Source organism: Schistocerca cancellata, chromosome 4 (genome assembly GCF_023864275.1).
Source record: "Schistocerca cancellata isolate TAMUIC-IGC-003103 chromosome 4, iqSchCanc2.1, whole genome shotgun sequence".
Taxonomy (NCBI): domain Eukaryota; kingdom Metazoa; phylum Arthropoda; class Insecta; order Orthoptera; family Acrididae; genus Schistocerca; species Schistocerca cancellata.
In genome coordinates, this window is record NC_064629.1 from 689,425,211 (window position 1) to 689,453,074 (window position 27,864).

The window sequence follows — 27,864 nt, forward strand, 5'->3', positions numbered from 1 at the left end:
GGATAAACACAAATAAGGGTATTTAAAGAAAAATTTATATGTTTTCTTAAAATAAGGGTGTTTGAAGAAATTAAATTCATACCTTTTCTTTAAATGCTCCTACTTGTGTCTATCCAGACATCATAGCATGTTTCTCACATACTTTTTTTTAAATTAACATACAGGCACATATGTATATGTTATGTCATATAATTATTACACTTTACCAACTCCATTCTTCTGTTTATAACTGACAATGGATATTTAGGTAGCATATTATGCATACTCACCTTTGGCTACAGAATTATGATTACTTTTATAACTATTACACTTGATATTTTTGTTTCATAACTGATAATCTGTATTTATGTTAGCATATTGTACAACCTGTTCATCACTGACTATACAGTATTGTCATTGGTTCATCAAAATACGTTCACTGCAAATATTTCTCAGACCCGTGCCCAAGCCTAGGTGACTGCGAGTGTTACCACAACAGTAGAACTGTTGTTCTGCTTTGCTACCATCCTGCTCTTATAATTATGTTAGTGAAGCACGCTAAGGCATTAGTGTATTATTAGTTCCTTTTGAGCACCATATTATACTGTAAATTCAGTGTCACAAGCAAATGTTTTTATTCTTGTCATGACAAGTAACTTCTAACTATGTACCACCCAACCTTCCCTCTCTGCCCCCTTTCTTTCCCTAACCCTGTAGGATTCCTTCCCCTTCCCACCCCCATACCCTTATTAGCTCCTTCCCCTCCCCCCCCCCCTCTCACCCGCCCTATCCACCCAACTCCTCCCCCAGGTTTTTGGATTTAGTGTTCTATGGGGTATACAATAATTTTTTTGTATGACTAGGCTTCGATGGATTAGTGAATTGTATAAAGAGAAAAAAAAGAGGGGGGGGGGGGGGAGGGGAGTCATGTACAGCGGGCAACTTCATCAGCCGTTGTGTATTGAGCGCTTGTAGGACATAATGACAATCTAGGAGGAGAGCAAATACACGTTAAGATTACATTTTTCCATACATGTAATTTATACTGGTGAAATGCACCATATCGTCGTATATGAATAAGATGTAAGGATTTATCTTTGTGATTCCTATACTGTTTAATGCGTGTTTTAAATTTTGTGAAACACATTTCATGAGATTAATTTCAAAATATTCTAACATACTGCCAGTTAATATGATTGCAACACCTGACGCATACATAACAAGTCAAAAAGGCTCTGTGGTGCCTCAGTTTGGATGATGTAAGGCCGTCAACTTGGCATGTATTTTTAACTTAACTGGTGCTTGGTATGTTGTACTTTTCCTTTTTATTCATTTGGCAATATATCTGGGAGCATTCTGTTCTATAAATGACAAACCAAGTGGAATATTTTAATGTATTTACACTTTGTTCTCAAAATTTCAGCGACAAATTTATGTGAACAGATATGCAAAGGAATGTGAACTTATTTGTAAAAACTTTGGGTCATCCCAAAAAATGGTTATATCTTATGCAGATTACCAATTACCTATTTCCTTTTCATACAGTGCAATGTCAATATGAAGATGACCACACAATTTTGTCAAAACTAGTAATTGGAGTAAAGGTCCTAAAATCAAGCAATCTTTGCTTTCACAAAAAATATATATAAACAGAGATCAACCCAACAACATGTGTAAGTTAGATAGTAAGATGCCTTTAACTTCTTGTTTATGCCTTTGAAAAGCAGACAGATAAGAACAGGGCATTAACGTGCTTGCAAAATGGGTCGCAAGGTGTTCACCAAGAACTGCTGCCACAGTACATATACCACCCTGAAGGAAGAAACCCAGAACAGTTGTTTCTCTCTGGCAGCCCAAAAGACTACTGAGCTTAACCCACATTTGGGATGAAGAAACATACATTCCCAGCCACAATGTCATCGATGAAGTCTGGCAGAGAAGGGAACGAAGACGACAGAAGATGTATCCACCCATCAGTTGGCTCTTCGAAGGGGCCAGTGTGGTAATTTGTCCCTCTGGTGGAGCCAATTAAGTGACATGGTCATCAAAAATTGTTCAAATGGCTCTGAGCACTATGGGGCTTAACATCTGAGGTCATCAGTCCCCTAGAACTTAGAATTACTTAAACCTAACTAGCCTAAGGACATCACACACATCCATGCCCAAGGCAGGATTTGAACCTGCGACCGTAGCAGTCACGCCGTTTCGGACTGAGCGCCTAGAACTGCACGGCCACATGGTCATCAGAAAGTGGTCATAAATATGAGGGTAATCCCAAAAGTAAGGTCTCCATAGCACTGGAGCTGCATGATAACTGTTGACCACACTGTTTCTATTATGTGACTTACCAAATGAAAGTGCTGGCAGGTCGACCGACACACAAACAAACACAAACATACACACAAAATTCAAGCTTTCGCAACAAACTGTTGCCTCATCAGGAAAGAGGGAAGGAGAGGGAAAGACGAAAGGATGTGGGTTTTAAGGGAGAGGGTAAGGAGTCATTCCAGTCCCGGGAGCGGAAAGACTTACCTTAGGGGGAAAAAAGGACGGGTATACACTCGCACACACACACACATATCCATCCACACATATACAGACACAAGCAGACATATTTAAAGACAAAGAGTTTGGGCAGAGATGTCAGTCGAGGCAGAAGTGCAGAGGCAAAGATATTGTTGAAAGACAGGTGAGGTATGAGTGGCGGCAACTTGAAATTAGCGGAGATTGAGGCCTGGTGGATAACGGGAAGAGAGGATGTATTGAAGAGCAAGTTCCCATCTCCGGAGTTCGGATAGGTTGGTGTTAGTAGGAAGTATCCAGATAACCCGGACGGTGTAACACTGCGCCAAGATGTGCTGGTCGTGCACCAAGGCATGTTTAGCCACAGGGTGATCCTCATTACCAACAAACACTGTCTGCCTGTGTCCATTCATGCGAATGGACAGTTTGTTGCTGGTCATTCCTACATAGAATGAATTACAGTGTAGGCAGGTCAGTTGGTAGATCACGTGGGTGCTTTCACACGTGGCTCTGCCTTTGATTGTGTACACCTTCCGGGTTACAGGACTGGAGTAGGTGGTGGTGGGAGGGTGCATGGGACAGGTTTTACACCGGGGGCGGTTACAAGGGTAGGAGCCAGAGGGTAGGGAAGGTGGTTTGGGGATTTCGTAGGGATGAATTAAGAGGTTACGAAGGTTAGGTGGACGGCGGAAAGACACTCTTGGTGGAGTGGGGAGGATTTCATGAAGGATGGATCTCATTTCAGGGCAGGATTTGAGGAAGTCGTATCCCTGCTGGAGAGCCACATTCAGAATCTGATCCAGTCCCGGAAAGTATCCTGTCACAAGTGGGGCACTTTTGTGGTTCTTCTGTGGGAGGTTCTGGGTTTGAGAGGATGAGGAAGTGGCTCTGGTTATTTGCTTCTGTACCAGGTCGGGAGGGTAGTTGCGGGATGCGAAAGCTGTTGTCAGGTTGTTGGTGTAATGCTTCAGGGATTCCGGACTGGAGCAGATTCGTTTGCCACGAAGACCTAGGCTGTAGGGAAGGGACCGTTTGATGTGGAATGGGTGGCAACTGTCGTAATGGAGGTACTGTTGCTTGTTGGTGGGTTTGATGTGGACGGACGTGTGAAGCTGGCCATTGGACAGGTGAAGGTCAACATCAAGGAAAGTGGCATGGGATTTGGAGTAGGACCAGGTGAATCTGATGGAACCAAAGGAGTAGAGGTTGGAGAGGAAATTCTGGAGTTCTTCTTCACTGTGAGTCCAGATCATGAAGATGTCGTCAATAAATCTGTACCAAACTTTTGGTTGGCAGGCCTGGGTAACCAAGAAGGCTTCCTCTAAGTGACCCATGAATAGGTTGGCGTACGAGGGGGCCATCCTGGTACCCATGGCTGTTCCCTTTAATTGTTGGTATGTCTGGTTTTCAAAAGTGAAGAAGTTGTGGGTCAGGATGAAGCTGGCTAAGGTAAAGAGGTTTTAGGCAGGGTGGCAGGTGATCGGCATGAAAGGAAGTGCTCCATCGCAGCGAGGCCCTGATATATATATATATATATTTATTTAAGAAGAAAGATGATGAGACTTACCAAACAAAAGCACTGGCAGGTCGATAGACACACAAACAAACACAAACATACACACAAAATTCTAGCTTTCGCAACCAACGGTTGCCTCGTCAGGAAAGAGGGAAGGAGAGGGAAAGACAAAAGGATATGGGTTTTAAGGGAGAGGGTAAGGAGTCATTCCAATCCCGGGAGCGGAAAGACTTACCTTAGGGGGAAAAAAAGACAGGTATACACTCACGCGCGCGCACACACACACACACACACGCACGCACACACACACACACACACACACACACACACACACACACACACACACACACATATCCATCCGCATATACACAGACACAAGCAGACATTTGTAAAGGCAAAGAGTTTGGGCAGAGATGTCAGTCGGGACGGAAGTACAGAGGCAAAGATGATGTCGAAAGACAGGTGAGGTATGAGCGACGGCAGATTGAAATTAGCGGAGAATGAGGCCTGGCGGATAGCGAGAAGAGAGGATATGCTGAAGGGCAAGTTCCCATCTCCGGAGTTCTGACAGGTTGGTGTTAGTGGGAAGTATCCAGATAACCCGGACGGTGTAACACTGTGCCAAGATGTGCTGGCCGTGCACCAAGGCATGTTTAGCCACAGGGTGATCCTCATTACCAACAAACACTGTCTGCCTGTGTCCATTCTTCAGTCCATTCGCATGAATGGACACAGGCAGACAGTGTTTGTTGGTAATGAGGATCACCCTGTGGCTAAACATGCCTTGGTGCACGGCCAGCACATCTTGGCACAGTGTTACACCGTCCGGGTTATCTGGATACTTCCCACTAACACCAACCTGTCAGAACTCCGGAGATGGGAACTTGCCCTTCAGCATATCCTCTCTTCTCGCTATCCGCCAGGCCTCAATCTCTGCTAATTTCTAATTTCAATCTGCCGCCGCTCATACCTCACCTGTCTTTCAACATCATCTTTGCCTTTGTACTTCCGTTCCGACTGACATCTCTGCCCAAACTCTTTGCCTTTACAAATGTCTGCTTGTGTCTGTGTATATGCGGATGGATATGTGTGTGTGTGCGCGTGAGTGTATACCTGTCTTTTTTTCCCCTTAAGGTAAGTCTTTCCGCTCCCGGGATTGGAATGACTCCTTACCCTCTCCCTTAAAACCCATATCCTTTTGTCTTTCCCTCTCCTTCCCTCTTTCCTGACGAGGCAACCGTTGGTTGCGAAAGCTAGAATTTTGTGTGTATGTTTGTGTTTGTTTGTGTGTCTATCGACCTGCCAGCGCTTTTGTTTGGTAAGTCTCATCATCTTTCTTTTTAAATATATTTTTCCCACGTGGAATGTTTCCCTCTATTTTTTTATATATATAATGTGTGAACCGGTGCACAGCTCCCTCCATCTGCTCTCTCTGGGAGCCAGTATAATTTCTGCAGAATGCACAGTAACCTTGAAGAGTTTGAGAATGGCTATGAGTGAAGTTTGTTTCTTGGAGAGCATCACTGAACACAGAATATGCAGGAAATTAGTAGTTGTAGTTCCAGCAGGTGATAGTGATATTCAATCTAGTTCCATTGGATTGTCATGTTGATGATGTCCTGGTGAGATACAAAGAGGCTAGTATAGGTCACATTCCAGGACAGTAGAGAGAAAGGACCCTCTATTTGGGTGCAAACCAAGAATTGAGGGGTGAAACTGTCTGCAAGTTTTATTTTTCCTTCCAGGGCCATGTAGCTAATGATGAAGTTACTAGGATCATAATGAGAGGTACTAAACTACAGTCTGCCAGAGACACTGCTGGGACCTGCCACCCACTGGCTGAGCCACAGCTATGGTCACCTCATGTAATGGCCAGTGCCCCAAATCCCAGTGCTCTTAAATGGACAGGCACCTGCTCAGCACAAATGGAGATACAATATCTTGTGCATCAATAATACTATCCCTGCATGGTCAGGGGACTAACACTGCACAGGTACCTGACAGCTGCCCAAATGGACTAGTTACCTAGTAGTTGGCAACCCTCCCACTATCGAATGCATGATCTGAAAAAAATTTGAAGAAGTGGAGGTAAAACCTAGATGCAGGATATGAACATAAATTAACTGAAATTAAGTGGTATGAAGTGTGGGAATGAAATGGGAGAAGCCAGGATCAACGCCTGATTGAGCAAGTTCAGTTGCTAGCAGGGAATACATCCTACAAAATTAGTCAGAAAAAAGATATAATCAGAGTAAAATGGCAGTACAGAAAAGTAAGGAGGACTGCAAGGTTTGGGGACCCATGCTCACAACACACATGCTGGCGTAATAGTTCTGAGCCCACTGTGGGGTGACCTATAGTTCAGAAAATTGGAGAGTGCATTGCAGTATGTTTAGATTGCAAAATCTATATACTATCCCATCCAAAATTCATTCTGGCTCTTGAAATGACAACTTCAAGCATAAAAAGGAGATTTGCAAAATTACCTCTGTTGTTAGTTGCTTGCTCATCTGTAATTGCTATACTCCGTGCATTTCTTCCACTCTTACTAGAACCTGTTGAAACAGGCATGTTAATAATTCTCGTCACCACCTCAAGAGTTCTTAACACAGAATTCATCGTGTTTGGCAGAGAGGTACTGCACAGGTCTAGTGAGTGAGTAATTTTAGCCAGGTCAGTCACCAATCCTTTCCGTATCATTATTTTGACAATATGGTTCATACTGCTGCTGTAAAGAAGGAATGTATACAGACCACAGTTCATTTATAAAACTAAATTGAATGTAAATTTTGTGTCTAAATAAGGGTTGACTCTGAAAATATTCAAGGAATGACACACACACACACACACACACACACACACACACACACACACACACACAGTGTCTGCTTAACATTACCTATAATGAAGCCTTGGAACTTCAACAGGGCCTGGAGAATTATATATAATAGAAGACACAAGTGCACTCAGCTGCTGAATTCGTGTATGCTTTTCTGAGCACTCGTACCAATTGACACATCGAACCAATGCAGATTTCACCTGTAACAAGTAGTTCATATTTGACAAATTCTAGGAAATTTCAGCATTGCTCAAACAGCAATTTATTTGTGTGTGAAACATTAAGCTTAGATACAAAGTACAACAAATAAGGTTTATTAACTTTAATGATATTGTTATTAAATCAATTGTTATATTTGAAGTTACATTAGAACTGACACCTATGAATTTCATTTGACTAGTGCAGCTCCATACTATTCTACCCCTTCGTAACTCAGTGATAAATTAACACCATTCTTACAATTACCTCCAAACTAAAAATTTTATAATGCTTTTCTTTTTCTTTAAGAGGAAAAAAAAAAAATCCCGATTCACACAATTAAAATTGATTCATTATGTTCTCACATAGGCAGTGGACATCTTTATTTTATTTTATTTTTAATTCAAGCAAGCACAATTTTTTGCATTTTTCCTTGGTTTCATTATTAATTTTGTAAAGTTACTATACCTCCGAGATCACTGTTCCTTGAACATCTGATGCATGACTGCATGAAGCAAGTGCAACAATAAGTACTCGTGCCATTGTTGAACACTCTTTGTCAGCTGGTTCCTTGCTCATAAGGAAGTTATCTAGCATGAAAGCCAGTGCTGAACACTCCTGTTAAAGTAAAAAATTGTTTACTAGTCGGAATACTTGTTTTACAATCGTGTTCAAATTTAGTAATTCATAAATTTTACTAGCAAGGAATGACCTTACCTCTTTAACCAATTCTGTCTGTCCGGCAGTGTAAACGTGATCACTTATAACTTTTGCAAATGCCGAATAAGACTTCGCAATATCTGCTAAAATTTTAAGAATTGCTGACTTAGTTAGGAGTGGGCGTCTCCATGCCTGGGATGAACTGCCTTCTGTGGTCTTCAGAGAAGTTTTTGTGTTTGAACTTTCTTTACTTTTTATCTAAATTATAAAACAAAGTACATGCATTATATCTTATAATTTTGTTACTCAATTTGAAATTACACTGTTTATAGCCAAACCTAAAAAGCTTAAAGGCAGTGTGAACGGTGTATATTAGTACACTCTGTATTAAAAATAAAACCCAGAATTATATGTAATAATATCATTTTCAGCTTAGATTATTTGTTTAAATTTTTACTTGTCATTATGCTGGTCAAACCAATACCTGGCAGCTGCTTGTATTGCACATTAAAAATTGCCATGCAGCATTCAAATTATTCAGAAGTACTTTGATTATGACAAAGCCAAATGCCAAATGCTTCTTCAACCAACATAATGACCTGCAATGTATTTAAAAATAAACAATAACTATCTGAAGCCAAATCCAGCAACACATCTGTAAGAAAAATGTTTCCATGCTGAAGTTAAGTTCTTTGTAGAAACTGGGCATTATTTCTTCATTTAAGACACCGTGTGCATGTGTGCATGCACACACAATGTTTGTCTATAATCTAAAGACAACAAAGTAGACTGAAAAATCAAGATTTCTGTCTGCCAGTTTGTACTTTGTGACCATAAGTAATTACAATGCCATGGAGATGGCTATAAATAAAACTGAGATTGCATGAATATGGAACACACACCACTACGAGAGTAAATCAATTATTATCTGCAAAGTAGTTACAAAATTTTATTGTAATCAAATAGTAAACTTACAAGAAAATCATTTTTTGACATGGTCTCCTTGCATTTCAATGTACGTCAATTGCCGTACAAGCTTCCTGATGCCCTCATAAAACAAGGTTCTCTGTTGAGCTGTGAGACAGGAATGAACTGCTTCTTTCACTGCTTCGTCCTAGGCAAATCGACAGCCACTTTATGCCTGTTAGAGTGGACCAAAGAAATTATAGCCAGAAGGGCCAAGATCGGGACTATATGGAGGATGATCCAGCACTTCAAATTTGAGTTTTTGGAGTGTTTCAGTCATGTGGGCAGCAGTATGCGGATAGGCATTGTCATGCAACAACACCTTTTGACAGCAATCCCCAGCATTTGTTTCGAATTGCAGGTTTTGGCCTGGCAGCAAGCATCTCTCTTTAATGTACACTGTTTATTGATGTGCCCCTTTCCCCATGAAGTTCCAGTACTGGACCTTGTGCATCCCAAAAAACTGTAAGCATTGGTTTTCCTGCGGACAGTTGGGTCTTTAACTTTTTCTTGCACAGTGAATTTGGATGTTTCCATTCCATACTCTGCTATTTCCTCTCCGGCTCGTAATGATGGATCCATGTTTCTTTACCAGTACTGATCCTGTCTAAGATGTTGTCCCCTTCATTACCATAGTGATCCAGACGTTTTTGCAGATGTCCAAGTGCGTTTGTCTATGCAAATGTGAGAGTTGTTTTGGGACCTATCTTGCGCAAGCTTTATGAAACCCAAGTCTGTTGGGGATGATTTCGTAGGCAGAAACATGTCTATTTGCAGACAATGTGCCACTTCATCAATAGTTAATCATCTGTCTAAGAGAATCATTTCATTTCATGTGATTACTCAATGGTTTCTTCATTTGTGGTGGTAAATAGTCGTCCATCTCCTTCATTGTGTGTAACACTTGTGCGACCATTTCAGAATTTTTCAATCCATTCACAGACACTCCATTGCAGCAAAACACCGTTCCAGTAGTGCACCAAAAGCCTTCGATGAATTTCAGCCCCAGATATGCCTTCCAACATTTAAAGAAATGGATCACTGAACGTTGCTTTTCTTTGGTGCAAGTAGACAGCAGAGCATGATTAACAGCATGGCAGTGATAATGAAACTAACCTAGCAGCTTGAAAATTGCAACGATACAACAACAAACAAAGCATGCGTCATCAATGTAAAATGACAGTCTACCAAAATAACCAAAAATATAACTAAATTGCAGATAATAATTGACTTACCCTCTTAGTTTAGTGGCATACATAATGTATCTTGAAACTATGGATTAGAATAATGTTAAAATTTTCTTTTTCTTTTCACCTACAGCACATTCTGTAAGGTGGGGGAGGTATACCTGAGAGTTTTATTTTAAACCGTCCAAATACTCCAAGCATGGTTGCAGTAATGATTACACAGGAAGCAAGGTATGTGCTGGAAACAGTTATGAATGACAGGCTTTCCTAAGCAATCAACAATTAGTTCTACCACTGCTGAATGCTGCTTTCGGTGGGGGGGGGGGGGGGGGGGGGGGGGGGGGAATGGAGCAGAGAGAGGAGGGAGAGAGGTGGGGCAGCACCCCACTCTCCCAGACACTCATGTTTCCCACTGAGGGAAAAATCCTTCTTTCCAGTAAAAGTAATTGAGCCATGGCACTCTCAGACTGCTCAGCTGCACAAGCAGTAAGATACATTTTGCATTTGTAGGGTATGGAGCATCTGACAATCTTTGGTTGTGCTGTACAAATGTGTATGTCATATAGGATTAGTCTGATCCTTGTTTCCTTAATGTTTATTTGTATAAAAAACTATAAGCTGTGTTAAAGAATTACATATTTATACGTAATGTAGATTAGTCAGACCTACAAAGAGAGCCTTTTAAATATACATATTGAAAAAAAGGTATGTATAATATGTATTTACCTTCTCTTGAACTTTGCTGCCAACTGATTTCACTTCTACATCTTGAGTATTGTGAGGCTCAATAAGTGCATTCAAAAGGTCAATGACAACTTTAACTGAGTCATCATCCCTTGCTTCAGCAGTTGTATTTTTGGATGGGAGGCACTTGACAAGCAACCGCTGGCCTTCATCATCATCTAGGAAAGAACCATATAAGAAGTACATGTAAATTTTGAGTCCTGAGGAATTTTAATAGAAAAGCTAAAAATACCTTCTAGCTAACAAAAAAACCATTAACATAATTTAAAACTTTACACTTTTCCAATACAAACACCTATTGTGAAGCAAGGAAGAAATAAAAGTAATTGTAAAACCTCTCTTAATATGGACAAACTGCGATTCTACAATTATGAATAGTGACAAACAACATTTAAACATGTTGAATCTCTACTTCTACTGCTTTTTGCATGTTATAAAATCTAGGTGATTTCAGGAAATGCCACATATGTAGTGGCAATTGAAAACTGGTCTGTTGGGGGGGGGGGGGGGGGGGGGGGGGAGATGTGGGTGAGGGTAAGCGTGAGAGAGAGAGAGAGAGAGAGAGAGAGAGGAGCAAGCTCATGATGCCGCAAGCTCAAACCATTTTCTAAGTTCGGGTCCCATAACGTCGACAGATTTGGCATTTTTTGAAACCAAGTTTCCTTCTATTGCAGTTTTGACTGTAGTACTTGCTGGTTTCATTGCTAATATATTCAAATAGATCTTTCTCAAAATATAATTCTAGGTATCCTCGGCACTCTGTGTATCTTTCGGAAATACATTTGGACCCGGGGATCCTTCAATTTATTATTGGTCCTCAGTAAATCAAAGTCTGACCACTGTGCACTGTCTTCTTCATCTGATTCAGCTGAATAAGTTGGCAACCGTAGCATTCGCCAAATTATTCTTGGATGTATTTCACTATCTTCCTATGATTCTACTTCACTTTCATTTTTTTTGCCATCCAATGTCTTCTTCCCAATCGGCCAAGTCGTCCGGAACATCAGACAAGACGTCCGCACATTCATCATAAATAATCCTATCGAGCTTTCATCTGCCAGAATGAAAGGGCACAAGTACTTATAAAAACAAAAAATTTGTTGACATGAGTAACTTATTGTTACCTAAACAAAACATCAACAGAATGCAAAAGATACTAAACTGCTATCACCGGCCACTGCATGATACTATGTTCACGGCACCACTGTGGTGTCGCCGGCCGTTGACCGCTATTTCACACACAAGACCACTGTGGTGTCAATGGACAGCATAGTGTTAATTGACTTTATTGTGGATTTTTGGTGGAACATTGCAGTAGTAACATAATGAAATAATCATTTGCCTCCTTTCACAAATTTTTACCACATATGACCCAAATTTGGATTCCAGGCACATTTGCCAGCATTACCCTGTTTCAAAGGTGTTATCACCACACTATGATGTACTACCATTCATATAATCCACAACCATGAGTGAGGAATTTAGGCACTAGTTAAAAGAGGTTATAATGGTAAGCAACACAGTAATTGAGTAACAATTCTAAATATTACATGGGGATCTCACAGGCCAACTCTTGTAAGAAGTCTAACATTTAATACTTACTTCGCTTTGAGAGGTGATTTATGTCAATCCTTAGAACATCAGATGCAATTTCTGCGTACATGTCTGGTGCACGGCAAACACATGAAGATGTCTGCAGCATGAAAAACAATATCTCCTTGTATGGAGTAGGGTCATTCAGTTGTGCCTGTGTACGTATTACCTAGAATATATTTCAAAATCATTAAACAGTACTAATTCACTGTAATCAAACAAAGAAACAGTTGAAGTAAACCAACAAAGAAAGTATGTAAATAAATATTTCACCACATTCTGCACTTGAGTCTGTCAGAGCGATTACAAAATAGCACTCATTTATACCAAGAGATTAGATACAAATTACTCAGTGTGGCATTACATATTTAAACCCATTTCTTCAATTAGGCCTGCTCAAAAAATTATACAATAACTCTACTTGCACTGCAACAACTAGTTAACCACTTTTTGAGAACAGTGTGATAATGATCTGCTAATACTGTCTTCCATACACTACTTTCTTTCACTTTATTTCCCATTCTTCCTTGTGGTCCCCATGAATACTTGTTTCTTCAAAAAGAGTAGTTAGTTTATTACCTTATAAAAAATTACTAGACAACTCCATCAATGTCTCACATTTTACTAACATACTTTCATTCATTTTTATTTTCAGTCGTACAATTAATTAGATAGTGTCCATGTTGCAGGTGATGTTTCAACCTATGGAATTTGAAGTTGATAACAGAGTAATGGCCTAAGTTGCACAGTTATGTCTGATATATATGGAATTATTCTACAGAATTAGACTCCTAATAATAGGGTACATTATACTTTTAAAATATTTGTGTACTTTGATTTCATACTTCAATAATATACATGCTGATCCAACACAAGTTTGTTTAGATTACAACTGGTATAATGTATATCCTCTCACTGATAATTTATCATACCTTCTCCATTGTGTGCCTGAGAACAGCATATTCTTCTAGGGCATGTCTTATAAGTATTGTAGCCATATTCAAGGAAGCAGCATTGAATGGACCAGTTGTCAGAGACAGCAAGGTCTGTATACCACCAGCTTCAATAAAAGCTTTCGCTAATTCATAATTTCTTGTGAGACGTATGCAGGCGAACATTGCTGAGTGAAGAGTATCTCTGTCGAGTGAGATCTTCATTAAGCCAACACATGCCCTGCAAGTTCAAAGTTTATTAGAATACTGGAAGTATAATCAACACATTGTGTGTACATGACAAATCTGAAGCAAATGCTTTCACAACAAAACTGATGGGGAGTTTTTTTTCCCAGTGAATCTATTAAAAACATACCTTGTAAGTGTTTCCATAACTTAATATAACAATATGGTTTATATAAATTTATGAACATTTTTTGTCTTTTTGGTCTTACTGTGGAACACAGGAAACACATCATGTATAAGTTCTATAGCAAATTGGTGACGAAGCCAAAGCTGAGAAGCTTTATCCTCATAGTGTAACGAGACAGGTATGTCATTTGTCTAGTGAAGAATTCATTCAAACAATGTTTTTAACTGCCAAGTGAGAAGTTTTGGTATTACATGAAATCTATCAATAAGGCTCCAAAGATAAATAAAATCGAGAACTAGATGGTAGTCAAGTATCACTGTATGCTTAAGTGTTCACCTTCCCCAATTTTCCAGTTGCAACCTTTACATTTTACTCAGATGTGTGAAGCTCATTGGCACGTCTCACTCAATCTTGACGATGATGATTTCTTAGATCAATCAACATGTGCACATGCACATGCATGCACGCACGCATGCTTCAATTAAATTTCTCTGAATTCACATCACCTACTGCAAAATTACAGCAGGACCATGTCTGTGGTAATTGTTTGTAATTTAAATATACACAACACAGAAGGGTTCATAAGAAAGTGGTAATCAGAGAAATATCTTACCAGTTTTAATTATTAATTGCTGTAACAATTATATGGGCACCTGAGACTAGTACAGGATGGTCATAAGGTAACAGCTGCATTACAGACAACCATTTCATACAGAATTGCCACAAGGAGAGCAGGGTTGACTTGTTCAAGTCACAAACCACACTATGAGACACTGTAACATCATCTTGTTAGTTGCACTGTGCTTTGATCTCAGTTATTGGACACTGAGGAGTAAAGCTTATGACAGAAAACTGGATGAACAGCTTAATAGAACAAAACATTACAATCTGATGATTATTAGTGCTGAAGATCCAAAACCAGAGAAGCTTTGGATGGAAAGCATTCCCAGTAACTGAAATGCCATGACTAAATGCACCTATGCATCTGCTACCTTCCAACACAAACCCATGAACTCAAACTCCAAATGAAAAGTTTGGAAAACAGGAGAAAAGATACTGCTGAAGTAATACTGTGAGCACAGGTCAGGAGTCATTCTTGGACAGCTCAATCGGTAGAGTACTTGTGCGCAAAACCACACATTCAATGTGTCAGGAAATTTAGTAAATGTCAAACTTTAAAAACAGAAACCTGATTCTGAAAGTAACCTTTCTTTGTGACAATGAGGGGGAATAAATGGAAATAATAAATGGCATATGCTCTCAACATAATCCCTTGCACCAAGAGTGTACCACGCATCCCATCAAAGTAGCACTTGTGTCGTTGGTGTATTTCACTGAAACACCTTACAGAAGATTAAGACTTGTTTATCCTTACTTTAAACAAACACATTCAAAGTGTTAATCGGTCTACACAGCACCAATGAAGAGCTGAATTTGCAAATCCATTAAAACTGTGATTTGCCAATTCTCTTGCATTAATTTTTCATTTGTTTCAATGTGAATCATGTGTTCATTTGTAATGCATCTTAAAGTGTCCCACAGTCTTACAGAAGTCTTAGCTTTATGGTACATTACTTCACAGCTATTTTGAGTTTCTTTATAATCACTGCGAAGCCATATATGGAGAAATGATAGCAGAATCAGAAGTATGCCAAAAGTGCTCATTAACTGTAAGACCACGGGGCATGATGGAATACCATGTCATTATTACATTGACTGCACAAATGATCAAGTTCCCAGCCTAGCCATACTTTATGAGAAGTCACTGGAAAACAAAATATTTCAAATGTTTTCAAAGACAGTTGGCTGACAGATGCACAGAACTACAGGCCCATATTTCTGATCTCCATCTGTACATTGTGAAATGAATAAATTTTATCAAATTACCTTTCATTAGGAATGTGGAATGCCTCACGTTGGGTAAACTGTTTGCCGGGTACAAGTCTTTCGATTTGACGCCACTTCGGCGACTTGCGCGTCGATGAAGATGAAATGATGATGATTAGGACAACACAACACCTAGTCCCCAAACAGAGAAAACCTCCGACCCAGCTGGGAAGAAAACCCAGGCCGTTAGGATTGACATTCTGTCGTGCTGACCACTCAGCTACCGGGGCGGACGATTTTATGTTAATCTATTATGATTAAAGATATTTGACACTCTTTTAGGTAATAACCAGTAATAAAGACCCAGATTTATGGAACGCAAGACACAAAGATTTAACATTAATAGCATTTAACACTACGCAATAACATGCCATACAAATATTTCACTGCACTATCACAAGTAACATTAACCTTAGAATGAAATATTCTGTATGTTTAAATAGGCCTCAAGAACAATTTATTGAAGCAGTTCATGGTAATCAAACACAGCCACATATCAACACTACTTTGCTGAGAAAGTGTTTTATAATTGTAAAACTCTCATTTTGTATTCTAGCAAACACGCAAGCAACTAAGCAATTAACCATCTGTTTTCTTGATTTGTAACACTCACAAACAGATCCCAGCAATTGTCTGTCTGTTTTGTTTTAGGGCACAAAAAACAACTAGGGTCATATGCGCCCAAGTCAAAACTATAGAACACAAACACAGAGGTGGGGGAAACGACTGTGTGTCAGTCCCAATGGACAGAATAGCAGCTAAAAAGGCATGTGGAAAAAGGGCTAAAAAAACACCATACAAAAATGGAGGTCCAAAACTAAAAATTAAATGGCCTTCGCCATATTTCTTTGGTGGATAAAAAGTAAAACACGGTTGACAGCCCGCACATCATTCGCTAAAACTACAGATAAATCAGATAGCAAACACAAGTTTTAAGGGTGGAGGGGGGAGGGGGTGTGGTACGAGCATTCCAGCAGGAAGTGGTGGCAGTTAAAATTTGGGCGCAATGCGCACAAAGTGTTGAGGCAGCGCCACTGAGCAAATGACGATGGCTAAAAAGGCAGTGCCCAATACGCAGCCGAGTTAAAATAATCTCCTCCCAGAGGGTGAACCGAGAGGAGGTCGTCCAAGGCACCGGGAGAGGCTTAATAAGCTGAAGCTTGTTCCTGTGAAGGAAGGACCATTGGTGATGCCAAAGGGACACCACCCCGACAGGCAGCAATGCAGAGAGCATTGGAGGGAATATAGGATTTTGTGGGCTGGAGTACAAGGACGGCAGCCTTGGCAGCAGCCTCGTTTCCTGGCAGACCAACATGACCAGGGACCCACAGAAACATGACATTGGCTCCACGAAGAGTGAGCCAATGATAGTTTTCCTGGATCCACTGCACTAAGGCATGAGCAGTGTATAGCGAAGAGACTTTGGAGAGAGCTGAGTGAGTCTGAGCAGAGGACACAATTGCGAAGGCTGTGTCACCGGATGTACTCTGCGGCCTGGTACAAGGCGAAAAGCTCAGCTGTAAATACTGAGGAGTGTGCCGGAAGCCAATATCAAAAGACACGGGTGCCAATAACTAAAGCACACCCGACCCCATGGTCAGTCCGAGAGCCATCAGTGTATACAAAGGTACTATCGCTAAATTCCATGCGAAGGTTGTGACACTGAAGGCGATAGACCGAGGCTGGAGTAGTGTCCTTAGTAAGAAAATGAAGGCCAAGGGTAATACAGGCTGCTTCACGGAGCCAAGGTGGTGAAGGGTTCACACCCACTGGGAAAATTGCAGGCAGTGTGAAGTTAAGCAGCTGTAGCAAGTGGCGAAAGCAGACTCCAGGAAGTAACAGAGAAGAGGGATTAGCCCCATGCTGACGATCAAAGGAATCATCAAAAGAGGAGATGTAGGAGGGGTGGCCATGCAAGGCAGACAAACGGCATGCATACCTGCTAAGGAGAAAGTCACAGCAGTAGGATAGTGATAGTTCAGCAGCTTCAGCATACCAACTCTCAACCGGTTTGGTGTAAAACGTGCCCGTGGCCAAACGTATGCCATGATGATGGATAATATTGAGAGGAGCTAAAAGGGATGAGCATGCAGATGCATAAATGAAAAACCCATAGTCGAGTTTAGAATGGACAAGGGACCGGTACAAATGGAGGAGGGTGTTTCGATCGGCACCCCAGGAAGTACCATTGAGGGCTAAGTGACCACGTGGCTACACCGTCGAGCAGGATCTTCAAGTTGGTTTGTCTTTAGCAGACTTCTTTGAGCCCTTCTGGTTAGAGGAAGACCTGGGTGGTGTTTGTCTGGAGGGCCGGAGGGTTCGACAATTTGCTGCACAGCGGGATGGGGGGACGGTGATGCTACCTTGACACTGGATGATTTCACAACCTCAGAGCACAATTTGCGGTTGCATGTCTGCATGGCCATGTCCTTCATGGAGCGAGGGGTAACAAGAACAGAACTTTAAGTGCCTGACGGGAGCACACAAGGTTTGTGACTAGCCAGTAACTTGCGAGCTACTGGGTAAGGCACTTTTCCTTTACCCAAATCTCTTTAACAGCCTGCTCATCTAGATACCCGGGACACTCCCAGGAGGTGGCGGCATGGCCGCCACTGCAGTTGTGATACAGCTGGGAGGAGGAGGCGGAGATTCGCCCTCGTGTGCATCCTGGCCACAGGTTACACATTTGGCTGGGTGTCGACAAGATGTTTGAGTGCGGTTGAAATGATGACACTGGTAGCGGCACATCGGATTCGAAATGTATGGCTGAACTGTGATGATTTCATAGCCTGCTTTAATCTTGGATGGCAGCACCACCCTATCAAATGTGAGGAAGAGTGCGGATGGACAACAAGAAGGAATCGACCTTTTTCATTACATGATGGATTGCAATGACACCCTGATCGGAGAGGTAAGATTGTATTTCAGCCTCGGTTAGACCGTCAAGCAGCCTGCTGTAAATTACACCAAGGGAAGAATTCAAAGTTTAATTTGTCTTGACATGAACAGGGTAGCCGTGGACAAGTGGGGCAGCAAGTAGTAGTTGTGCTTCAGAATCAGAAACCGCCTCTAAAAGCAAAGTGCCATTCTGTAATCAAGAGCAGGATTTCACAGGGTCAGCAATGGAATCAACATCTTTCTGAATAATAAACGGATTGACCATGGCGAAGGACTGACTGTCTTTAGTACGCGATACCACAAGGAACCGTGGTGCAGCGGGAAGGGTCTTCGAATCAGTAGCCTCATTGCGCTTACATTTCGTTGATGTTGATGGAGAGGATGATTGACTCATTGTGAGAAAATCACACATGATTGCTAGCATCTCTGATGGCGCCCTCCTTCCAAATGCGGACCCCCTTCACAAGGAGGCGCACCGGCCTTAGGTGACTGTACACACCTCAGGTCACACCTCCCGAACAGCTGATTGAGGGACCAATTGGCAATTTGGGAAGGTTGCAGCTCAGGCAAATCACCCCTCCCTGGGCCTGTCCTGTACCAGGGGGTACATGCGAACCCTACCTGTCGACCCGGGGCTGGGAATTATGCATCATCCAATCACCTTTTATCGTCAGATGTGTGGGCTGGCCTTCAGGAGCATACAGAGAGGAAGAAGAAAAAAAGGGAGCCTCAAACGCCAAAGCGGAGGAACGAGAGGAGAAGGGAAACAAAGAAAGGAAAAGGGAGCGAAAAAGAAAGTTGAGACTGTTTGCAGGTCAGCGGCAGAATGCAGAACACTCCCAGTAATACCCCAGACATGTTCCTCAAAGTGAGGGGAAGAAGAATAGCAACAGGATGACATGCAGCACAGACGGGAGGAAGTGCTGCAAAGGCTGGGGCCCCATGGTAGCCAAGCATGAACCCGCCAAATAGTGGTGAGCCCCCTGGAGGGGGGGGGGGGGGGGGGGGGCAGCAATATTAATATATGAAAGAAGTATATCACCATACCTAATTATCTGACAGGATCGTGTTGTGTCATACTGTTGAAGATTCACTGGTTTCCTTCGCTCTGAGAAATCTAGACATTCAACATCCATATCTTCACCAGAATTTTCTTTGGTTGATGTTTTCACGTCATTTTTATCCCTGCACTTCAATGACAAAGTTACAGGTCTGCTATTCCCAGTTTCTTCATTTGTCTGTAACAGAAAAAAATGAGTGTGTAATACAGAAAAATCATTTTACCTTAGATGAATTACACATGTACGTATTTTGTTGTCATCTTCAAACATCTAGCAATTGTGCAATCTAATATCAGTATCTAATCTCATTAAAACAAACCATGAATATGCATATATAAACTACTTCATAACTTTGTGCTGTATCTGTAGCTTCCAACAGTAGTTATGTGAAATACAGATTTGAAGATTTGATGTAAAAACCTGTGCAAAATGTATGACTGGGCATTATAGATGTCCATCACCACCTCCCCCACCCCTCTCCATCTCCTCTTTCCCCCTTTCTATATCCATTTTCTCTCCCCACCTTTCTGTCCATCTCCTCTTCCTGCTCTCTCTTATCTTGAGACTTGTTTATTGTCTTTCCCAATGAATCCTTGATTGGGAACTGAAGTCACTGAATTTGAATGGGTAAATCTGTTGGGATCACTGGTATACAGGATATGAAAGACCCTTCCTGCTGCTAGATCTGTGAGGATAGTAGCTTCATTGACAGTATTTTGCATAGTTTCATTCTGTAAACAGGTAGGATTACGAAGTTTCCAATGATTCAGATTCCAAAGTAGTATTCTAATCATAAGCTGCTAATCCATAAATACAACTTCTCATTTTCTGTGAAAACACACTGCAAGGAAGAAGAAAAAAATGGCACATAGTTGTGTATAAAAATTGTGCTTAAAATTATTCATAAGGACAAACAATGAATATGGAAGAAACAATTTGTCTAATGTTTAAATGCTTTGATATTTTAGTTAAACCTGACTGCATGAAAGAAAATGAAACTTGAGATTTTCACAGGGCAGCACTTTTTCACACACTTTTTTTAACAGAAAACAAGTACATTGCTGTTTAAAAAAACAATTACTCTATTTCCGGCTGAATATTTATTAGAGTATCATGTAAAAATGTGAATGTTGTATCATATATATGTATTTATATGTTACATACACTAATAATGTGCACTGTCCACGTCTCCCCATGTTTATTGGAGTATTGTGTAAAAACTGAAGTAAATCTGTTGAGATTTTTGCTAACAACCTTTCCCCTTTATATAGCACAGAGGGTGGTCAGAAACAGTCTGAAAGGCTTGTAAGGGTGTTGCAGGGTAGGTCGGGCTGAGCAACAATTGTTAAGATAAAAATTCAATACATTATGTTGTTTCAGAGCTAATAAGCATCAAAGTTAGCCCATCAGGCTGTTACACATGCCACTTGCTCTGCCAGAGATGGGGTCACCAAACATGTTCTTCGTTTTGACTTCCTAAAACCAAACAAGAGAGCGATACAAAAATTTGACTTTTGAGAGTAGTACGAATCGAACCCGAGTCAAAGGCTAAAAAGTGTTGTGCGCTGTCATCAACGCTATGAGAACTGATACTAACTGCATATGACAGGCCACCTGAATTTGTGTGTGCAATGGCCCGACTGGTTAACTTCAATGGTAATTAACTCAAACAGCACAACATATTGAATTTTTTTTCTCAACAATTATTTTTCAGCACAAACTACCCTGCAACAACCTTATAAGCTTTTCAGAATGTTTCTGACCACTCCAATGGCTTTTTTTTTTTTTTTTTTTTAATTTAGTCGGAACTCCACCACATGGTAGTAGTATTGTAACAGTGAATCAAGGTGAGGAAAACTGGAGTTTTATTTAACATTCAACAAGGTCAGCTGGTTACAGCATTATTACTTTCAGTAAGTATATCAAATGCTTCCAATTTATGTTTAAAACAATAGTGCTTACTGTACTGTAACATGATCACACACGAGTTAGGGTACGAGGAAGAAGGAAGATGTTCATTCTCTATATCCATAAATAACCTGACAGAGTCAGTAGCACTCTGTGTCTATTTGCTGATGATGCTCTAGTTCATGGAAAAGTATTGTTGAATGACAACAGAAGGATACAGGATGACTGTTTGGTGTAATGAATGGCAGCTCGCCCTAAATGTTGAAAAATGTAAGTTAATGCAGGTGAATAGGAAAAACAATGTACAAGAACAGCATTAGTGTTGTGCTGCTTGACACAGCAATATAAGTTAAATAGCAAAGCATAACATTGCAAAGTTATGTGAAATGGCACAAGTATGGGAAAATCTTAAGAAAGTGTATGTGATATTCTCTTTAGCTGCTTTTATGTCACCTAATTGTCTCTGTAGAGATGTTTGTTGGTGGCCAGTATCCTTCTTCTATAATACAAGCTATACAAGCTCCATGCAATTAATAACTGGGTTCTTTATTCATAAACAAAGAGCTACTTCAGCTTCCACATGCTGTAGTACAAGCTCTCTTCTGTATAGTCCACGTAGCCTCAATGCTGTTGAAGTAAAAGTCCACTATGTTCACTATAATGTTGCTATGTGCTGCCTGTCTGTGCTAGAGGCTAAATCTACAGCTCCATCTCTGTGACTAACTGTCATAACATGCTCGAACTAACTGGCTGAACCGGTTCTCCAGTCCGTGATGGCAATCCTAAATACTGGTGGCTGAGATGGGGTTGGCGGCATGTTTCCAGCGAGCCTTGTTATTGGCCTCTATCGATAGTCTCGTAACCCCTCTGCTGCATGGTGTGCTCGAACCAGCGTACACCAACACAGTGTAGTTCATCTACGATAGAGACTGCCTACAGAACATTACTGCGAGCCAGTCTTGAGTACCACCCACGTGTTTGGGAGGCCCACCACATTGGATTAAAGCAAGATATTGAAGCAATTCAGAGACACACTTCTAGATTTTTTACCAATAGATGTTGATCAGCATTCGAGTATTGCAGAGATATTTGTGAACTCAAATGGGGATCTCTGGAAGGAAGGTGAGGCCCTTTTCACAAGGCACAAATGAGGAAATTTCTAGAACCTATATTTGAAGCCAAATGCAGAACGATTCTACTGCTACACTCTGCCTAGGCACCACAAAGACAAAAAAAGGGAAGGATTATCACTTGTACAGAGGCATATAAACAGTCAGTTTTCTCTTGCTCTATTTGCAAGCAGAACAGGAAAGGAAATGACTAATAGTGGTACAAGGAACCCTCTGCGACGTATCATATGGTGGCTCAAGGAGTATATATCATAGCTGGAACATTAATAGTGGCACCTATGTACGAGGTGTGCTTTTTAAGTAAGTACCGTTTTGAAATTAAAAAAAAAAAAAGACATGCTAAGATAGCTCAATAATTTTATTTTTGCACGAAAGCCTGTACCTTAATCTACACACTGACGCCATTACAGTCCGATTCTTCCTTGTTTACTTTATGTACCGAGTATTTAAGATGCCTCCAATAATCGTGAGTCCCGCCGACTTAAGTATGGGCTGATATAAGATTTTTCACTGTTAAAGGCCTAAAAGCGATTGACATTCATCGTGAGATCTATGCAGTTTACGGAGAAAACATTATGAGTGATAGAATGGTAAGAAACTGGGTGAGAGCATTTAAAGATGGCCGCACAAATGTGCATGATGAACAACGGAGTGGGCGTCCTTCGGTCGTTAATGAAAGTTTGGTGCAGGAAGTGGACAATAAGGTGAAAGAAAACGGACGCTTACGATTTCCTCCTTGCGGTATGACTTCCCTAATGTTTCTCATAGTGTTTTGTATGGCATTGTGACTGAGCACTTTAATTACCAAAAATTGCGTGCACGTTGGTTACCGAAAATGTAGACGGGTGTGCACAAAACCAAATGTTTAGACAGTGCATTGACTTTCCTTGAGCGGTACCACGATGACGCCGATGCTTTCTTAAGCCAAATTATTATGGACGATTAAACATAGGTGCCTATGTCACACCAGAATCAAAGCAACAGTCCATGGAAGTTAAGCAAGGAGACCGTTTTGCTGCAAGACAATGCCTGTCGGCATGTGACGAATCAGACCAAAGATCTCATCACATATTTTCGATGGGAAACTCTAAATCATCCTCCGTACAGCCCCCACTTGCGCCCAGTGACTACCATCTGTTCCTGCACTTGAAGGAACACCTGGGCAGTCAGCGTCTTCAAGATGATGACAAAGTCAAAGCAGTGGTGACGCAGTGGTTAACAAGTCAGGCGGCAGACTTCTATGAGGAGGGTATCCAAAAACTGGTACAACGTTATGACAAGTGCCTCAATATTTACGGAAATTATGAAGAAAAGTAGATTAAGGTACAGGCTTTCATGTAAAAATAAAATTATTGAGATATCTTAGCACGTCTTTTTTAATTTCAAAATGGTACTTGCTTAAAAAACACGCCTCGTATATACAACTTTTAAATATGTAGACATGAATAATTAAAATGTACAATGTTAATGTTTGTTTTATTTAAAAAGCTTTTAACAATTTTCACATAAAAAATACAGAGGCATTACTTTTCAGCCCTGCAGCCAGGCGATAAGCACGAGTTTTGGTGTTCTCGTAATGATAAGTCATTTTATATAACAACAACATTTAGTTTAGTACTGATTACGTGGTAAATAGGTGTATTAGTGTGCTTTTTAAGCATACCATTAAAGGTTTCATTTTTTCTTATGTAATCTAGCAGAAAATGCAAAAAAGATTTTACAGTCGGGTTATAGTCATTTTCTGTTTACGTTTCGGTGCAGCAAACCTATAGAATTTCATTTAATTTTTCTTTGCTCTCTCCAGCAATTGAACTGTAGCATACGTCCTCTTTATTTAACTCAGATTTCCAGAAAGTAGCATAAATTTTAAGTTGTTTTTCAGGCACTCTACACTTTTGTTTTTGTTCATCAGTTGCGTATAGGCCAGATTTGTGGAATCAATTTTTCATGTGTATCTGTAACTTAACTGATTTATTCTTAATAAACTATTATGTTTATCATGTGTGAAAAGTGATTGACTTGCCATAGAATTGTTAGGTTGGGGCTTTGGTGTGACGGGTGCTGTAGTTTTCTCCATGTGGGTGACTGTAGTGGTGTGGGATTAGGGGAAGTAGATGAGCCTCATCAGTGGTTCTGTAGCATATGTAGTAGAGACAGGACGATACTAGAACAGGAGGGGAAAATTGCTGCCTTTCGGGCTGAGTTAGACAAGGCCACGGGAGATCTTGACAGATTAAAGTGGGAGAAGGGTAAAGAGAGGGGGGAAGTGGCAACAGGCAACAGGAGGAACAGACCTAGAACTTTGTCTGACAGCTCTGTGGAGAATGTGGAAAATAGATTTGACCTGTTGCTTCAATTAGAAGCTGGTGAGCCTCAGGCAATTGCAGGTGTAGACAGGGCACAACGAACTTTCAGCAGCAAATTGAAAAGTAATAATGTAGGGAAATCAGTAGAGAGACAGAAAGTGGTGGTGTTAGGTAGTTCCCATGGAAGAGGTGTTGGCTAACTTTTGCAGGATGAACTAGAATCATCAACTTTTTTAACCCTAGTGCTGGTCTGGAGCAGGTGACAGAGGACTTAGGATCATCTTGCAAAGATTTCACAAAGGAGACACCATGGATATAGTGGGTAGGCCAGGTAATAGTACTGACAGAGATCCTGAGTACAGTATAGAGTGTGACCTGCCAAATATTGCGTCACTATCAAAGCAAACTAGTGTTGTGTTTGTATATGTTCTTGGGAGCCATGACCGAACTCATTTGAACTTTTCTGTTAAGAGAGTTAATTTGGAGTTGGAATGGCCACTTGTGTCGGGTACAGGGTAACACACTGGTGTGTGTTCCTGTTGATTCTCTCAATAGGTTGGATTATGCTAGGCATGGCCTTCACCTCAACAAGAAAGGGAAGGATAAACTAGCTGGGAAAATAGCAGGCAAGTTAAATGGGGGAGGCACTGTCATGAGTGATAAAATACCAGTGGTTATAGGGTTCAGAAAAGACCCTTTTTAGGGTAGGGAGGACAGAAAGAAACGAAGTTTTAAGAAAGGTTAGGAATGAGACAAACCTTCAGTTTGAGAAAGAAACCAAGAAAACAATTCTACCTTATTACATCAGCATAACCAGCTGTTCGTTAAGAACAGTCTGCAGAAATTTCAATCTACCCAACTTAAACTCAATGTGAAATGTCAGCTATCTTTATTGCATCAAAATATTCGAGGAATGAGAAATAAAATTAATGAATTAATTATCTGCATAGATGAATTAGAGTTCTCCAACCCAGCTGATATAATCTGCCTCTCTGAATGTCATGTGACCACTGGTATAGAACTTTTAAGTGTTACAGGATTTAGGTTAGCACCTAATTTTTGTACAGCAGAAATGGAGAAAGAAAGAGTTACTACATTCATCAGGAGCTGTCATAAATTTAAGAACACAGACATTCATAAATTTTGTGTAGGACAGTATATGGAAGCATGTGCAACAGAAGTAGAATTTCACAAAAAATCCCTCATAATATTAAATGTATATCGTGCCCCTGCAGGTAACTTTAATTTGTTCATATGCCACCATGAAGCTGTACTGGCCCATTTAACAACCAAAAACAGAGAAATAGTGGTTGCTGATGACTTCAATGTCCATTTCCTTAAAGACTCTCCCAGTAAGAACTTATTTGAGTTAGTGAGACTATCATTCAACTTAATTCCCACTGTAAAGTTCCCCACTAGGGTAGCCAATTGCTCACAAACAGCCATTGATAATATCTTTATAGGAAAGTCCAATGAACAAAATTATATTACAAAACCAATAGTCAATGGCCTCTCAGACCATGGCATGCAGTACCTTTTGTTAAGTGTTAATACTGAACAGTATATAAAATCTGTTGAATCTGAACTCAGGAGGGTAATTAATAAGCCAAAAATTGATTATTTAAGGACATTCCTCAGAGACATTCACTGGACTTATGTTTACAGTGCTCATGGCATGAAAGAAAAATATAACACTTTTGCTAATAAAGTGCTTATCTTATTTGAGCATTGTTTTCCCCCAAAATGAACAAAGGTTAGAGCAAAGTCTACAAAGAAGCCATGGATTACTCAAGGAATATGGGCATCTTGTAAAACAAAAAGAAAACTGTATCTGTCAATCCAAAACAGTTCCGAGGTTGATGCTACAGCACATTACAAGAAATACTGCAAGATATTAATGATTGTAATATGGACATCAAAGCAAATATATTACCAGGAAAAGATAGTCATTCAGATAACAAAATAAAGACAATATGGTACTATTACTCTTCAGTAAGGATAATATGCATATCTCAGATGCTTCATATGATGTAGACGAATTTCTCTAACAGAACTGTCAACTTCCAAAATGAGAATAAAGCAAATCACATTGCTACTAACAATTGGATGTGTCCTTAACAACACCAACATATCTCATGGTCCATCACTATCATGTCTGTGTTGAATCTTGCAGCAGAGAATCTTTTGCAGCCTCTCTCCTAACCATGAGCACTCGTAGAACAAAATGTTGCATATCACAATGGTCCAGAAGGTACCAACAAACACATTTAATATGCAGCCATCCTGCTATTAATACTACCAATGTAAGCAGCCGAAAGTGATGCCGTATCAGCCATATGCACATTGATATTTCCATCAATTTGATCACCAGGTGCAAAACACAAGGTAAGCTAATTCACACTACAGTGCCTACACACTGGACCCATCTACTGTATTTCAGTGGAAACATACTAACAGTCCAGCTTTTACTAACAAATCTTCCTTGGAAAAAATGTGTGTTCTGAGACCTGCTGACACTCTTCATTATAACAATGCCATCCTATAATTAGCTTATAGGAAACATGCCAACATCTTTATACACTGGCAAATTTTTGTTGCACTCTGCAATCCAATTCCAGGAGTGATTTAACAAGACAGAGTTATTCACACGAATAATGAACTCACATGTGAGAGTAATATCCACTAATGCTGAACTTACTTCCTTCTACAGCAATTCAAGTTATCTAAGGATAGTTTGGACTTTCCTATTTTGCAACTGTTTATGCACTATTAGAAGGTCTAAGAATGGGTTATAAAACAAATGCACTCCTTTGCTACATCTGTTTCCAAGTGCTGTGTCCCATTTCTTTACAATAAGTTTTATAATCATCTGTAAGTATGATTATACATTCTCCAGCAGCCATTTTTGAGATGGATATGGTTATTGTCAACACACTTGTTGATGATTTACGACAGTATTCTCATGACACAATATAGAAAAACTCCTCAGCTGACTTGAGGCTCTTACTGTTTGGCCATATGCTGTGTTGGGTAACCAGTGCTGCACATTTTGATGATTATCATGAAAGATTATTATTTACTGACCCCGACTATCTGATACGAAGTTTGTATCTTTCAGTATTGCAAGTTTTGTCTGCTAGCTGATCGATTGGATATTTAAATTA

The 27,864-nt window shown here is 40.3% G+C and overlaps 1 protein-coding gene across 1 annotated transcript in view; it reads right to left on the reverse strand.

The window, feature by feature from the left end:
- LOC126184382 (E3 ubiquitin-protein ligase HUWE1-like) overlaps positions 1-27,864 on the reverse strand; it is a 219,850-nt gene that overhangs the window by 170,814 nt on the left and 21,172 nt on the right. The window contains exons 7-14 of the mRNA XM_049926767.1: positions 19,343-19,533; positions 13,138-13,378; positions 12,215-12,374; positions 10,595-10,770; positions 7,773-7,973; positions 7,524-7,673; positions 6,918-7,057; positions 6,505-6,746 (exon numbers count right to left, since the gene is read on the reverse strand). Of these exons, the coding sequence (XP_049782724.1) occupies positions 6,505-6,746; positions 6,918-7,057; positions 7,524-7,673; positions 7,773-7,973; positions 10,595-10,770; positions 12,215-12,374; positions 13,138-13,378; positions 19,343-19,533 (1,501 nt within the window). The remainder of the gene's footprint in view (positions 1-6,504; positions 6,747-6,917; positions 7,058-7,523; positions 7,674-7,772; positions 7,974-10,594; positions 10,771-12,214; positions 12,375-13,137; positions 13,379-19,342; positions 19,534-27,864) is intronic.